Raw genomic sequence first — 16,732 nt, 5'->3', positions numbered from 1 at the left:
CGTCTGTTTAATCATTTCAATTTGTCGCGCATGCATCCTTGACCTGTAGGAGGCAGCAGCGTTAGTGTCCCAACGCTCCATGAACCCGAGGGAGTTCTTCAGGCAGCTGTCATCATCATCATCACAAAGTCCCACCAGCCCTGGATCCTCCCGCACTGGTGTGTACTCTGTGTGTGAGCTCAAACAGGGTCCGCATGTCCAGGCGAGCTCGCTGGAATCAGCCCTGGATTGCAGTGCACGCAGTTTGAAGTGTGAAGTGTGTTTTCTTTCCGTTTCTGATCTCCTCACAAGCTGTCTTCTTTCTCTCCAGGCAAACCGTTCAGACGATACCAGCGTAGCCTGACAGACACAGCCTTCATCTTCTCTAAGGCGGAGGAGAGCACGGCATCTTCCCCTCGCAGCTCTCCTCTGGTCTCCCCCTTCTCCCGTGCTCCTCCCTCCCCCATCTACCGTGCTGCGTCTCCCCCCACGAGCCCTGTTTTCCTCCCTGCCACCTCTCCACAAAGGCCCAGAGCCCCCATGTCCCCGCCTGGGTCACCCTGTCGCCCCACCCCTCCGGTCTCGGCCCTGCCCAGCATTCCACAAACTAACAACCAAGTTCAGGCTGCTGCTGAGCCCAAACCCCCTTCGCCCACAGAACCGTCTGCACCTCCGGCCTCCCCAAGTCTCCTGGCGTCCTTCTCTGCCAAATTAGTAAAAAACAATCCGCCTCAGTCACATCCAGAGGCCCTTCCCGCCTCGCCCCCAAATACCCCAAACCAGCCGGAGCACTCAACTTTCTGCTTCGAGCCTGTTCTACCTCCACAGGCTCCAACAGCTCCTCTTCCGGAGAGACCGCAGCCAAACACAGGTAGGGTGGAAGAAGACATGATGAATTATATCAAGATCCGATAAAAGAACAGTGTTTTATGTGTCCTTTTTGAGGGTAATCTGCAGAGAAGGTCTCAAAAAGAACAAAATCCCCATTCAGGGTGATGATATAATGTGAGGAAGTGCATGCTACTCTGCTTCTTACTCACTTGTTTGCCAAAGACATTAATCGTTTGACATTAAATATTGGTTGTTAAACATTTTATTACAGGCTAAAGTGACTTAGATGCTTTTGCCAAAAACCACTCCACATACTCCAGACAGTGTAAAGCAGGCCAGGGACTATGAATCAGTGTTCTGTTGAAATGACAGAGCTCCGAATATTTTTACAGTCCAGTCACAATTACATATTCCTATAGTAACCACATATACTCTTAGTCATGCCAAGCTTAACTGTAATGTGCACTCGGAGAACCTGGCTTTATTCTTTATAGTTCAGTTTTTCTAGCACAGACAAACACGGCCTTCATCTGCACTTTTACAACATGTGAGCTTATCAAATGTGTTTTTAATCATATCATTTTCCAATCAACAGACCTCAACACAGCCACTCATGTGCACGCTGAGCTGGTCTCAGACTTTGGCTACAAAGTACAGGCTGTATTGGTGGAGGAAGATGAGGGAGAGGATGTGGAGGAGCACGAGAGCGGGACGGCCGAAACACAACCGCAGCCTTGTGCTGTCGCCGCAGAGCCAGTCCAGGCTGAGGCAGAGGAGCAGGAGCAAGAGGAGGAGGAGGAGAAGGAGGAGAAGGTGGAGCAGGAGAGGGACGAGGAAGAGGAGGAGGAGCAGGAGCAGGAGAGGGACAAAGAAGTGGAGCAGGAGAGGGACAATGAAGAGGAGGAAGAGGAGGAGGAGGAGGGATTGAAAGAGGGAGCTGTGACTGCATTGCTGGAGGAGCCAGAGGAGGTGGTGCAGGAGGAGGAGGAGGCCAAGGAAGTTGGAGAGGAGAACGACCAATCAGAAGAGAGTCAGGCCCCTGCTGAGCCTGCTGAGCCAGCAGTCACAGGTCGCCATCTTGTTCTTGTGTGTTTCGCCTTGACTGATATCTTAGAAATTAAATTATGTACTTTTTTTGTTTCAGATGCCAAACCAGCTTGTCAAGAAATCAAGCACGAGGCTGTCGTCCCGTCAACCAACGGGATCACAAACGGAGAGGACACACAGGAGCAGAACGGCATAGGTCTGGCAACAAATCAGTTTAAACAACACAATTCAGTGTAGGGTTATTCAGGGATTGAGCCTTTTGAGCTGCTGGAACTGCAAATTTCTCTTTGGAGATGAATAAAGTATCTATCTATCTGATTATACACTAACACGTTCTTTCTCTGTGCTGGCTGAACTGTGACGCATGCTTTTCACAATTCCCTCCTCAGAGCGATCGCTGAGTCCATCTGACACTGAACTCAGCTCGCCGGAGCTGGCTGTGTGCTACAGTCTTCACGGCACGGCGGAGGAGGAGGATGTGATTGAGGACAAGGAGCAGGAGATCTCAGAAAATGGACAAGAGGTAGTGAGTCTACAAACATGATACTGAACTTTTCTTGTGTAAAGCCTGCTGTCAATTAAAACATTCACCAGAACCAATTATGCAATCTTTAGGAGATCTTTAAAAGCTCATTTAGTCTCTAAATCAGCTGGGAACTGGAGTTTTCAGCAAATGTTACTAGAATAGGAGTATATAGTGCATTTGTTAGGGACTATTTTCAGTGGTGGATTAATACACATTAGAGCAGGAGGTGGCAGGGGCAACGGTGTTGCTCAGTGATGTATTTAACAGTTTCTGGACAGTAACAGAGGTTTTGGCACAGAGGAATAAGAAATATCAGGCTACACAGGCAATTCTTCATATGAAGAAAGTTTCCAGGAAAGTGATTTCTTTGTCCTGTGAATTTTATTTTAACAAGACGCATGTTTCATGATTGCAGCCTTGCTCTGACACATTTTCCTCTCCGCCTCAGGTTTTAGCTGAACGACAAATGTGCGTCCGAGCTCTGTACGACTACCAAGCAGGTAAGCTGCCATTTAGAGGATAATCGCCGCGCATGTGCGCATAAAGTGCTTCCACTTACAGTAATTACACCGTGATTAGCGGGTCTTCACCATGTTATCTTGCGGTTCCCACAGAGGACGAATCGGAGATCTCGTTTGAACCCGGTGACATCATCCGGGACGTGGAAACGGTGGACAAAGCCTGGTGGAGGGGGTGGAGCAAAGACGGCCGTCAAGGCTTGTTCCCCGCCAATTATGTGGAGACCATATAGGCAGACACACTAGCGCACACACACACACACACACACACACACACACACACACACACACACTCAGGGACACCATCTCCCCTCACGTTTGTTCATGCTTTTACCTTAATCCTCCCACTGAAACTTTGTACTCTCTATTTTGTAGAAAGCATAAAGAAAAGTGCGACTCTCAGTTTTGATGTATTTTTTGGAGAAATAACTAAATATTCTCACAAGTATGCAGAAATTACCCAGCCTCATTTTCTTGGATAAAATAGCGGAGACCTTTTCCTGGACCAAAATAACTTATTTCCCTTTGAGATACAGCAGGAATGTTGGTGGGAGGGATCAGATCACTGTGACAAATGATCACAAACTTGCTTTTCTCGTGCGAAACACAAACAGGTTTTTCTATAGTGTGTAGTCGTCTTTTTGATCCGCACATATAACAAGCGTTCCATTCTGCTCACCGTTTGCTTTGTGTGTTACATAGCTAAAAAAAACAATAATAATTTACAGCGCTTGACTGGTATATATAATCAAGATACATGTATCAGACATCATCTTATAATCACCTCCCTGTATTTCCTGAGTTATTTTGTAGCACTGTGTTTGTTACTGACAGGCTCACAGCACGTTTTAATCACCCAAACCAGAAAAGCAACATAAAAAACGATAAATAAACAAGCAGAGGAAAAAGCACTGTATCGTCACCAGTATTTCTCTCTCACTCTTTACGATGGGCTGTGTTTCGTTTGTGATTTCTTCCATACTTTTGTGCTTCTCATCTTGATTTTTACTAGATTTTAAGAAATTAAAGCATAATGTTGACACGCAGATGACATAAAAAAACAAATCTCCCGGTTTTAATCCTCTGTAATATCTTAATACTCCACAGTGTATATAAGAATGTATAAAAAAGTCAAAGATCTTCTCTTTTTCTATACTGGGCTTGTATGTTTTTATGTTGTATGCTTGTGTGATGGTATGTATGTTCTTTGCATTTACTCCAAACTTACAAATATACAGCACCTACAAACTCAACACCTGCTTTAAAATGTTTGTCTCTGTTTTTTTGAGTGTCCAAATATTAATTTAGAGTGTCTCTTAATATTTTGAGGGTTCATGTGTGCAGTCTTGGGAAGCATCCTGTTTCTAAATAACAAAAAATGTCCCTTTAGACATTTTGCATGGATTTTATTACATTGTACAAAATAAATGTATTTTTCGTAGCACACTTCAGGTAATATTGCAACAGACACACAAAAGTTGACTCATAAACAGCAAAGTGATCATTAGCACGTGATTAATCGGGTCAAAAAAGGATTGCACACATCAAAAAGACAGATTCATTAAATAGCGCATTTATTCTTTTGTGAGCGCAGAACATCACGTGTCTTAATATTCAAGTTTTTCATGAGTAAACTTGATTTTAATACTTATTGTACTTGTGCTTGGATGATTTAAATGCACTGGGTGGAAGAAAAGTTGTCACTTGTAGTTGTACTTTTGCACCTATAGGTGGAGACATTGTCTTTTCCAATTCCTCAGCGGCAGCGTGATTGAAGCAGAGCTCACTGAAATCAACAGATTCCTCAGGACAAAAGGCAAAATATTTTGACAAGCAGAGAGGAGGCTCATTGTAACACACATTTTACAGACGGGATATCCAGACATTTCCAAAGCTAAAAATTGCTAATGCTGCTACACCTCAAACAGGATTTGCCCCTAGGTAGGTAATAATGATTGATTGAGTATGACATTAATATTTCTCAACTATACACCTTTAATATTTATGGGGAGGGGGGCTAGGTTACACTCTTGTAGTGCCAGTTCAATAACAGCATTTGGAAGATGCGCCTCTGTTCTGAAATAGAGAGGTAATGTTTGACATGGGTCTCATCCTGCCTGAACTGATGCCTGTTGACAGACTGACTAAATCTATCCAGGAGACTATTCTGTGGAGGTTATCCCACAAGGCTAATCATCAGTGATATGTGTGAAAAGGTGATGAGCCTCTTATGAAATACTAATTGGGTTGCAAGGAGAAGACCGTGACAGCTCAAATGAGCAAGATCCGGAGATAGAGAGGGAAAAAAAACACTAAATTTAAGTTAAAGAGGCATAAAAAGGGGACAAGTTAACATTGATCTTACGACGCCGATGTATATAGCTTTACGTTGGTGTGCGTGAGAAGGATAAACGGCCACAGAGTGAGAGATAAATTGAGAGAGAGGACATCTGTGCTCAGAGAACGTGGAGGCAAATTGGTCTCGACAGTTGTGTCCCCCCCTTCTCTCGCTTTGCCATATCCCCATTCCCATGGTCATCCCCACAACTCAAGAGATCCCTTGTCTCTTCGGATTAACCGGAGTGATAGGGAGACACCGGCTAATGTGCCAGTCAACTTTCCCTTCCCCTTCCTCTTTGTCTTAAGGCTGTTCCTTCCTTCTGTGACCCTCATCAGTAACAAAAACCCTTCGACTAGGGTGCTAAACTAACAGAGAAGACCCCCCCTTCCCTCCTCCCGGCCTTCCCTTTATCTCTTATTTAACTGACAGACTCTATCTGACCGGTGGAGGACTGACAAGTGTGGGACGGCCGAGGTGAAGTGGCGGTAGGGAAGTGCCACTCATTGCAGCGTTATCAGCACAAAGGCCAACGACAGACACCTAATCTGACCTGGCTGCTGATGGCTCGTGGCTTATTGGCTGGGTTTCTGCTCGGAAGCAGATTCTGACAAACATGGATGGGAGGATAAGACACAGGCAGGCACAAACGCACGCACATGTGCACACACGTGAAGCACACGTGCACGTGCACACGCACGCTATTCGAAGTCCTTCATTTCGGAAGCAGCGTCCTCCTCAACCTCTGCCTGTCATCATCTAGCTCTTAGTTTGCTTTAACTTTTTGTGATTAATTACGTGTTTGGGAGAGGTGTCAGTTTACAGGAGGCTAAAAATCTTACCACAGCAGTCTCCTAACTCTGTGTTCAGCCTCTCTTCTTCGCCTTCGCACCGTAGCTGCAAGCACCTGTGTGCAATGTGCGCGAATGGGACTTGTTTTCTTTTTGGCTCGTTGTTCTGCAGAAGGAAACATAAAGGCCAGGGTCACCCCATCTGTCCTCAAGGCTTCAGGTTACCTTACCAATATTTGTGCCAGAAGGCTGCCCGGCTGGATCTTCCCCACTCCGAAGTGCTATGAAACATACAGTACCCACAGTGCTCTGCTTCGGAAAATGTTTGGCAGCACTTGGGTATGCAGTGTTATTCTTAAAATACTTAAGAAGCTCCCGTCTTTCTCTTCCCTTGCTGAAATAAAGATCAGCGTTTGTAAGCACCTGTCTGTAAGAGCACTCACTGAGAAAATGGGTCTCATTTTCTTTTTGGCTCTTTGTTCTGCAGGGGCAACAGTTACCACAGGCAACATTTCATCCACTGGATCAAACATTACCCTCCGGCACCAGAAACTCCATTGCAACCCTTGGTGGTGCATCAAAATCCACCATTGATGCTGTTCGCTTGCGAGACGATCTCAAGGCTACCGCCGTTATCTGGAAAGAATTTCTCTAAACTATTATGCTTCCTCAACATAAATCAGCTTTAGCTTGGTGATAATTCCATCTTGGTGTAAGTCTTGATTAAACCTTTGCTTTTCGACATCTCTCTTGTTCTTGACGTTGTCATTTCCTGTCTTCCCTTTAAAGATAATCTTCAAAACCGCTGAAGAAGATAACGCCTCAGAAGCTCCTGATGGCTCCAGCCAAGATTTTACTGTCAGCATAGAAACCGGCCCATTAACTTCTGAAGCCCTCTTTGGCAAAGCTCCCTTTCCCCTCCATTGCCATCAAAAAGCTATTTCCCTCGGCCAGTCCCACACAACCCCTAACAATGAACAGAGGATTAGAACATCTCTCTGTCTTGAAGCAAAAAAAGTAAAAATGGATTTAAAAAAAAATCTCCTTTTACCAGTCATTGGTGAAGACTAGTTGGCAGCATTTCCTCCCCGGGATTTTTCCTGACATGATTCCCGAGAGGCGGTTTTTGCTTTTTACGATACAATTCCTGCGCTCGCAATCAGCCAACATGTGGCATTGTGATCCAATCACAGAGATTTTTTTCCCCCTTCAGTTCGTAAATGGTTAAGTCTCTCAGTCTATTGTGCAGGAATCTTCAAAGTGGTTGGAAACCACAGGGGAACATTGGTAGTTGTTAATTAATGCAACAAACTCTGTACAAATGCTTTATTTTCCTGATTCCTAAGATGAATAGAAAAAAATCACGCTTTGAATCTAGCAACAGGCGCGTCCAAAGCTGTTACCTCATCTTCAAACCGTTATCCTGGACAATGAAATGCTGTTGTTTCTCTGAAAACCATAAGTGATTTTTATTAACTCTGCTGTGGTTCCAGAAGAAATCTCTCCCTCTTTGGTTTAGGTTTATTGGATTTCTGTTCATACCGATCATTTATGTTTCCATTCAGTACATTGACGTAAAATGTGTTTTGCTAAAATGATCTTTTCTGGTCTTTATGACTATCATTGAATGTGAAAGAAATGGAGAAACATGACAGAGGCTGCGGTAACCGCTGAAAGGCAACTAAAGCAAAATTGGCCAAGATAAATGACAGATAATAGGGTTTAATCTTAAGATTTTCTAAATTGCTTTCAGTCCAGTAAATTACTTTAAATGTTTTGGATTGCTTGTGATTGTACACATTTTCATATTTTTTAATAAACAGTAGTAGCAATAACTATATGAAGAACAGAAATATTGTCAAAGTTAATCATGACCTTAAACTGAAGACTAAAGAAGTCACCAGTCAACATGTAAACACACTGTAAGTAAGGTCCTGGCGGTCAATAATGGGGTTAACTGTCCCTTACACTAAAGACTAGCAGGGGTGAAAGCCCCTGTCCTCCGAGTGACTCACACACGCACACACACACACGCTCTGGGTTTCACACACACTGCCTGTGGCACCACAATCACTGCCAGATGCTGTGACTTTCTCTCAGACAATTCATTTCACAAGTACCTCTGAAGGAGCGATGCCGATGGTGGCATTTGAGGGAGACAAATGTACATAAGTGTGTGTGTGTATTAGTGAGTGATGGGGATATGCCGGTGGCTGTGTGTGAAAAGGACACATATGAGATCAGATAGAGTTGAGACTAATTCACAGCCAGGCCTGGGGACATTAAGCAGGATAAAGTGAGACATCTTTTCTCACACAATTTAGGCTAAGCCTATGGGGACACATTGTTTATTTCTTGGCTGAACTACATGATTTCAGGCTATAAGTGTGGCTTTGAAGCACAGAAAAAAAAACATGGCATCATTTTATGTGGATGTAAAAAACTCATCAGAGTGATAAGAAAGAGGCAAAAAAATCTTGCTTTAATGCAAATAAAAAGTGTACCAACCTAACTGATTCACATTTTTTCATGCTGCAATAAGACATGTACAACAACTTGGTGCTTCACACTGCTGTTCCAATGATTGTGATGTTAAGTGTGCAGATTTATAGTGGATGAGACACCCAGAGCCAGCCCTTGGCAGCCTCGGCACGGTGCCCGCCCCAGGGGAGGGGGATGATGGAGAGCAAACAGCTAATAATTAATACCATGATTACACAGGCTGCAACAACACAGGGAGACAAACCTTAACACACCCAGGCGGGGACCTGACCAAGACTGATAGCAGCGGAGCACGCAGGCACACACACAGATGCACAAATATACAGACACAGGCATGCACGCACTGTACCTGTCACACACACACACACACACACACACACACACACACACACACACACACCCACACACACACACACACGCACACACAAACTGCAACCAGCGGGGCAGCGCTCAGACAATTAATACCACAACATCTAACATCTCTTTGTTCACACTAAGATCAATTAGAAAATGTGAAAGCCACACTGGAGCATTAGAGGAGTAAAAAAACAGCAATTTTATAGTTCTGTTTAGATTTTACAAGGCCTGTGCAGCATGGAAATGAAAGCCTATCCTCTAGTCCTTTCCGCTTCGCTCAGATGAACCACTGGTGTTTGCCGTTTTACCGTAAACAGAGCACCAGTCCTCCTGTGTCAGTTTGGCTGCTGTGAGACATTTAAAGTAAATAAATCCAGCATGCTAACCAACCACTAAACCCTACCTGCCATGTGTAGAGCTGATACTATAATTCAGAGGCTAAAAAGACCATAAAAATGTGTTTAGGCTGTAACAATATCGCCCGGACCCTCTGCGCGTGTGTGGATGAAACCTCCCATCCTACACAGCCATTACCTAAGCCACACAGTAGGATAACAACATAAAAACGTCACGGTCACCCTCATTAGCAGCCGGGCTGGAGTTCCTTTGATTTGTATGTGAATGCACGAAGTCTGCGATGGCTTCCATATGGGCTCCCCTTCATTTTTTAATAAAACCAGCATCACGTTACTCCGAGATGAGGTGATCCCAATTTCTCCAAAACCTCAAGTATTTTTCTAAATGTGCTCGACATGTCCAGGATTTCCTACCATTTGAAGGGATGCAGGGGCGGTGTGTGTTTTCACTACAGTGCGGCTTGCCGAACTCCCTCGTAATGGCGTATATGTGTGTGTGTGTGTGTGTGTGTGTCAAATCCAGAGGCGGAGAGAGACGCAGGTTGTGTGCAGTTATGTGTGTGTGTGTGTGAGTAAGGAGATGCCAACCATGGAGGGGCCACGCAGGGCCCAGGGCCCGCAGCCCTTTGCCACCACTTCCTCCCCATCCGTGCCACATTGACTCTGTTTCCATTACCGCAGTGGAAGGAACAATAAAGGGCTGATGTGTGGATGTGTGGTCTACTGGCAAGGCAGAGGCCTGGACAGACCGGGACAGACTGACTAAGTGAGACCTGGACAGCTTTGTGTGTGTGTGTGTGTGTGTGTGTGTGTGTGTGTGTGTTCATACTGTATGTGCTCTACCTGACGACAGCTTGTCAGACACAGGGGAGTAGAGTAGAGGATTACTGCAGTAATCTTATGAGGTTTTGCTCCAATCTAATTCTAACACCTCAGCCTGCTTGGATCAGATAATATCCAAGCTCACGTTCTCGGTATTGACCCACCTATTGTATAGTTTTTCTTTGATTTCACCTAGATATTGGTCCAAATCCATTTGCTCATATTTTTCAGCTCTTTTTTAAACTAGAACTTGAGGGAGTGCCACATACCTATGACGTATCTCAGCTCAGCAGTGTTCATTGTATTACACTCTTCTTTGGCAAAACCCAATATATATGCAATCCAAAAAGGGAAAAAAATGACAAAAAATAAGCCCAACATAGCCTCCCCTGCATGCACCTAAAGATTAAAAAAACAAATTCATAGTTGAAGCTGCTGAAATTAAATTAGATACAAGACTTAAACTTAGCTGTGATGTTACTGACAAAAATTAGCTGATGGTACAGAAAAGAGTTTCTCATCTCTTTGTTTCTTTGTTTGAGGAGATGATGACACATTTGATCCTGTCTCGCAGTGTCACATGTCAACCTCTCCATGCCCTGTCACTCTGACAGCTCACAGCCCGCGAGGCAAAGGATCATGGGTGCTGTGTCAGACACAGCGGGGAGGTCGGAGGAAGGCAAGCTAAATGCACAATGTGTGTTTCCGTGTGTGAGTGTGTGCGTACGTGACTGTGTATGACTGTACGTGTGCGCGCCTGTGTGTATGTGTGTGTGTGTGTGTGTGTGTGTGTGCGCCTGTGTGTCAGTCTGAAGGGATGGATGCATGCCAAAGGCGAGAGCAACACCATGTCAGAGTGCTAGCAGACGATGCCCATTTCAGATACACTAATTCAAACAGTCAGCTCAGCCATGAAACCATTTCCTCCCATGATTCCTCCACTCCCTTCCTCTCTGCCTCATGTGCATCGGCAGGGTTATCGAAAGGTGTAGCTACAGTCATACCTCTGTCTAAGTGAGTGCAAATTTCATTATTTTAAGAAATATCATGCAGAAGTCACTAAAAATGTACCTGTAATTCACAATAGGGGAGAATACATAATACAGGCCTCTTCTAAACTGTGTGCATCTGTGCATAAAAGTTCAAATAATGTGTCGACAGTCATTGCAGCGCATTGTCCTCAGAAATGTAGCCAACATGGTTAATTTTTAAAGTTTTGATGCCAATTAATTTTAATAGTGCAGACTTTTGGGGCCTGCTGTATCTCTGTCTGTGAAGCTCCCCGGGCTTATCAGTGATGTGGGAGGCCCCTCAGTGGATAACCTATCAAAGCTACTGGTCATGACACTCTGGAGTTGATAGGGTGAGCGTGGGGGCATTGAATTTCTTGGCTGTGTTTGTATACGTACCCTGCAGAGGGCCCTTACATCAAAGAGCGCTCTCTGCAGATGATTTTATTTTTTTCACATAAGAACTGATGGATGGATCACTACCTGCAATGAAAAGAGATTCTTCCAGCAGATGTAATGTACACACAGCAAGTGTGAAAATGTATGTATTTTCGTATTTTTCTTCCAGGTGTGTTTCACTTTCTGTGTGAGGGACCATAATCTGTAAATGCACTGAACACAGAATCACACAGTAATTAACAGGTCTCAAAGTTTCTCGTTCTGTCAGTCAGTTGAGTTTATCTGCTGTAGGGAAAAACCCATATTTGTGCAGTTTTGTCATTGAATGAGACGTTGCGTTGCTCGTAGTGTTTGCGTGCGCTTGTTTTGCTGCTGTTGCTCGACCTCAGGTCCAGCTCCCAACCCATAAGACCATAACTATCACTTAGACTGACCAGCTCCTTACATGGCAAACAGTGGTTATTTTACCATGACCATCTATCAAAACATATTTCTGTTGGCTTGACATTATCTCCCCTGCTCCCATTCACACACACACACATAGATATACGCAAATAGACAATAAAAAAGAAACAAAGCTCATATGTGGAAAAGTGTCTTCCTTCGTTGACGTGATGATGCCTTACTCGCTGCATCAGTGACAAAAGCCTGTCTGCAGACGTGGAAATAAAATGACAGCGTGTTTGCATGAAGGAGACAAACGTCATTGCCACGGTAGTGACGATATTAAATAAATATGGTGTAATTGCCCATCAGAGTCTGGAACATTGCACGATTGTGAGATCTGTCCAACAAAGACCATTCTGTAGCTTAAAGCGGAGAGCAATCATATTACATACAGAGCTAGCATGGAAATTGTGATGGCCTCATGCAAAGATATGAATAGTAGCCCCATAATAGTTGTGGCTTTGCCTGAATGATCCCTTTTGAACCAACAGTTGGTTATAGCATTGCCTTCAAATCGCTTTAGCTGTCCGCCACTGTCAGACAAAACGAGAACCACCTACTTTCAGTGTTTTGGTCAAGATATAATGCGTTTCACAGGTGTAGGAGTCTTGGGGTAATTGGTAACGGGCAGCGGCAACTGGGGCCCTGTGTACCACCTGGAGAATCACACTTCTCTCGCCAACCACCACCCATTTACTCCCCCAGCACCCACACACACGCAGGAGTCACAGAAGGATGTTCCTTGAAAGCAGAAAGAGAGAAAACTGGCTCTCAATGTGGATGTATAAATAGTCCTCACACTGCACAACATGTTCTGTTTGGATGTAATTATGGTGCAGGAAGAGCCTGGTTTAGCGCTTTTGGGCAACTGTTGTGGGGTCTTTAACAAGGGATTTGGTAAGGAAAACGGTTGCACCTGGCTGTGCTTGGTATGTTTTGGAATAGGGAGCAAAAGGAAAGAAAAGGCAAAGACATAAGGAGCCAAAGAGGGTGAGACAGACATAGAGCGAGAGAGGGTGAGAGACTGAGACACTCTCCAACACACACAGTTACTCACACTGGCACGCACACACACTCTCGCTGCTGCAGGAACACCTGGACTTGATGAGTTAAATCTGGTGTAAAGTGGAAAACAAAGAGGACTGAGGGCTAACACGCGCTGGGGCATGAAGCGGACACTTTTTAATCTCATTCAAATGGATCGTTTAGGCCCCCCATGCCAGTCGGTGTCACTTGCCAACATGTTGGATTGATTCATTACACACAAATCCCCTGAGAACGATCGGCTTGTTAACAAAGTTGAGGAGACAGACGTTTCATTGGCAGACTTTGCCTGTTTTTAAGACCAAATGAGGTAATGCTCACTGTGCTCGGAAGAGGGGAAGCGGCTGAAATGATGTGCAAAACTTTCTCCAGGTATCCATAGTGACAGCACAATATCATTTTAATGTGACCTAGAGTTACACTGTCCTACACAGTATGATGATAGTTTATAAAGCCAGCATGAGACAGGATTAGAGGCAGATGTACGTGTGCTGAACACAAGGGGGAGCACTTATCCTTTCCCTGCGTCTTCCAGGCCGAGCCGTCACTTCAGAGCCAAGCAATCTTTTCCAGTCCATTGTTCCCTCTTATAAATCATGAAGTCCTGAATGTGTGTGCCTGAGTGTGTGTGAAAATATACTGAACATAACCTATCATTCCTAATCAACCTGCCCACCCACACACACCGTGTAAATGTGTAAATATTAAAAAAAGCAACATTTTACAGAACGAAACTTTTTCCAAAAAAATCGAGTGCTGATGCTGAAAAAATGCGTACACAAAAAACAAACGGTGAAATGAAAGCTGTAACCTTTTCAGGACATGTAAGGCAACTGTCGCAATTCCAAAACACAATGGAGCTCAACACGCTCCCTCTTAACACTTGTTCAGGCCCGTGGCATTGAATGATTTGAATTCTTACTCTGGTGAGTTTCCCCCCTCCGTGAATTAATTAGTCTTTGCCAAAGCGGGCCACATTTGTCATTCGAATTTATGCTAATGAGTGCCGAGGTCTCGTGGAAGAGCTGATAGGCCGGAGCAGCTGCTCTGTCCTTGCGGGGCCTAACTGTCTCCCCCTTTTTAACTGCTCCATCTCTCTGTCTACTCCTCTGTCTGGCTCCTCATCCCATTTCTCTCTTTCAGGTTTTGTCTGCCTCTCTGCCCCCTCCCCCTCTCCTCTGTTCTCTCTCCCTTCAGCTCCTTCTCCCTCCCTCTCTCTCTATCTCTCCTCCTTGTCTCTCCTCCTGTGGCCTTATCATCCCACCTTCTCCTTTTCTTCAACCTCCCGCTGGTCCCGGGCTCCATGACCTGTCAGTGGAGAGGAGACTGCCCGTGTCCCAGGCTGATAAGGCAGCTAATTATCCAACACTTCACACACCAGGGGAAGTGGATCGGCAAACAGACAGCCACACACATACAGAGCTATATGGGCTGCAAACACGCTGTCAGACATATGCATGCACCGCTTGGATGCACGCAACGCAAGTTAAAACACAGGATAGATGGATAGGTAGCATTACATTCTGAAAATCTGAAATTGGTCAAGGCGAAAAAAGAATAAAAAGGGGAAAAACAGGGTTCAAACCAAAATATTCCGGTCATAAATAGCCCCACAAAGACAGAGAGAACAGCGAGGCCCCTCTTCTGCACTCTTGTTTTATACTGTTGTAATTGAAAGCTGGTTGAAAAGTCAGTGGCATAACTTGGCAGCAATTTTAGGAGCTGAGGACTCCAATCCAGCCTCACAGGCTCCCCATTTGATGGAGTAGAAATAAGCACTTTGGTGCTCTTTCTGCAGTGTTCAAATGCACCATTGGTGGAGGGAGAGGTCCACATTCTGTAATGCTCTATTTTGAAGCTTGCTTCAAGTAGCGGCCAAGTGGTTGAGACAGTATGTTGGAGGAAAGTCCAAATAAGCAATATTGTGCTTTTTTTTTTTTTTGTCCTTTCCTTTTTCCTCCTTCTACGTAGCAAATAAAACAGTTTTCCTTCCTGGTCTTTTACTACGGTGGTGGTTGGTAGGGTACATTATAGAATAGAACATACAACAGGAATGGGATTTTGACAGTGTCTTGATCCAGTGTGATCAATGACATTAACTATAGCCCATGTAAGAAATGTGTCTCTAATAATAACCTATTTCATGCTGGTGTGGTTTCAATGCTTCTGAAGAAATTACAGTGACCAGCAGAGGATGATAGGAAGTTCACTATAGCAAATATTCACCATTTAATAAGATACCTTTTCACTGCTGAGGAACTCAAGTCAAACTATCACATGGAGCAAAATTCATTTACTGTAGAGCTTCTAATTGGCTTAGCATGGAATGCTGAGCAGACACCATATTTATACTTTTTAGACTTAATCAAATTACATTGGGAACTTTATGTGTTTATCGCATCGTTCCCAACACCCTAGAGTGTCTTCAGTAATTTGGCTCAGATACATTCCACCTACTCAAAGAGGAGAGTGAGGACTAATGTCATTTCGAGGGGATTATTGTGATCTTTCAACACATCTTTGGGGGGTTGAGCATGTTGTTAAAGAGAGGAAGGGAAGAGCAAGAAAAGTGATAAAACCCCACCATAGAGCCTCTGTTTTAACTTTCACATTTTCTCCCCTCTCTCTCATCCCATCTCTCTCATTTTCTCCCTCACAGCACCAAAAGCCATATTATGTGCTTGTCAAGATGGATAAACCCCTCAGCCAAACGTTCAGATGAAAACAAATAAGTAGGAGACGTTCATGTAATCGCTTCTGCCAGAGAAAGGCTTTAAGAAGAACATAAACACTTTCTGGAAATGTGCCTCGCATGTACTAATTCCCTCACGCTTTTGTTTGAGTCTCATTCAACTTCAGGACCATTTCATACTGCGCCATGATGAGATGTCACCACTGGAGACACGCTTAAAACTACTTTGCAACACGGTTAGCAGCACCGAACAAAAATATGAGATCATATTACCTTGCTGCTTGTAAAACTGTCATGATTATATTCCGGGGAATTAAGAAAAGAATTCTTTAATTAACCTGGCTACGACTGCGAATGTGGAGACGATTAAAAAAAAAAAATTGCGGGGCTGCCACTACTTTTTAAAATGATCATACTCAGAGAGCCTCATTATAAGGTCATGGATGCTCTTTGCTTGTAGTGGCGTTTTTCTATTGGATGGCTGGACCCTTTCACATGAGAAAAGTCCCCCTACTGTCACTGCACTCCCACAGCCTTTCCAGCCAGCCCTTCTAGTAAAGTTCCCATGGTGGTCCTTGGACAGCTCACAGACGAGCGCTCCAACTGCCTCAGCCAGACAGGGAGTTAGCTTACGATGTCACACCATAGTGTGATTTCAAATCCTGGTGGAAGATGACAGAGATTGGAATTATTGATCCACTGTATGCAAACTATTGTAACTGAGAAAAAATTCAAACCTTTTCTCTTGTGTGCATCTTTATGCAAAAATTATTACATATTACTTAGATCAGGGGTGAGTGAGCATATTTGCTCTCCATTAGAAAAAGCTGGTCTGTTCAAGAAATATCAGCTCTGCATGACCCGAGAGAGGTTCAGAGCCTTGTTTAAGTTGCACACCTTCCTCCTTTGTCCCTTTCACCCTGCGCATGATGCAAAGATTGTCTTGTGCAGCGAAGGTAATACAGAAATAGCAGGCAGTGAGAGATAGAGCGAGCCAGAGAGAGATGATGGTTTGGTGAGATGAGAGAGAGAGAGAGAAAAAAAAAAAAACAGTGACCAAAAGGATGCTGGAA

General features: G+C 44.3%; 1 protein-coding gene across 1 annotated transcript in view; it reads left to right on the top strand.

Annotated features, from left to right (window-relative positions):
- Positions 1-4,154, top strand: part of si:dkey-40c11.2 (drebrin-like protein A) — a 30,311-nt gene extending 26,157 nt beyond the window's left edge. Inside the window, exons 10-16 of the mRNA XM_041937205.1 lie at positions 50-158; positions 311-850; positions 1,406-1,879; positions 1,955-2,053; positions 2,247-2,380; positions 2,832-2,883; positions 2,998-4,154. Coding sequence (XP_041793139.1) covers positions 50-158; positions 311-850; positions 1,406-1,879; positions 1,955-2,053; positions 2,247-2,380; positions 2,832-2,883; positions 2,998-3,134 — 1,545 coding nt within the window. The 3' untranslated portion in view covers positions 3,135-4,154. The remainder of the gene's footprint in view (positions 1-49; positions 159-310; positions 851-1,405; positions 1,880-1,954; positions 2,054-2,246; positions 2,381-2,831; positions 2,884-2,997) is intronic.
- Positions 4,155-16,732: the final 12,578 nt, after the last annotated feature.

This window comes from Chelmon rostratus, chromosome 5 (genome assembly GCF_017976325.1).
Source record: "Chelmon rostratus isolate fCheRos1 chromosome 5, fCheRos1.pri, whole genome shotgun sequence".
NCBI classification, from domain to species: Eukaryota; Metazoa; Chordata; class Actinopteri; order Chaetodontiformes; family Chaetodontidae; genus Chelmon; species Chelmon rostratus.
Note: the sequence above shows the minus strand (reverse complement) of the source record. Positions and strands in the feature narration are given on the sequence as shown.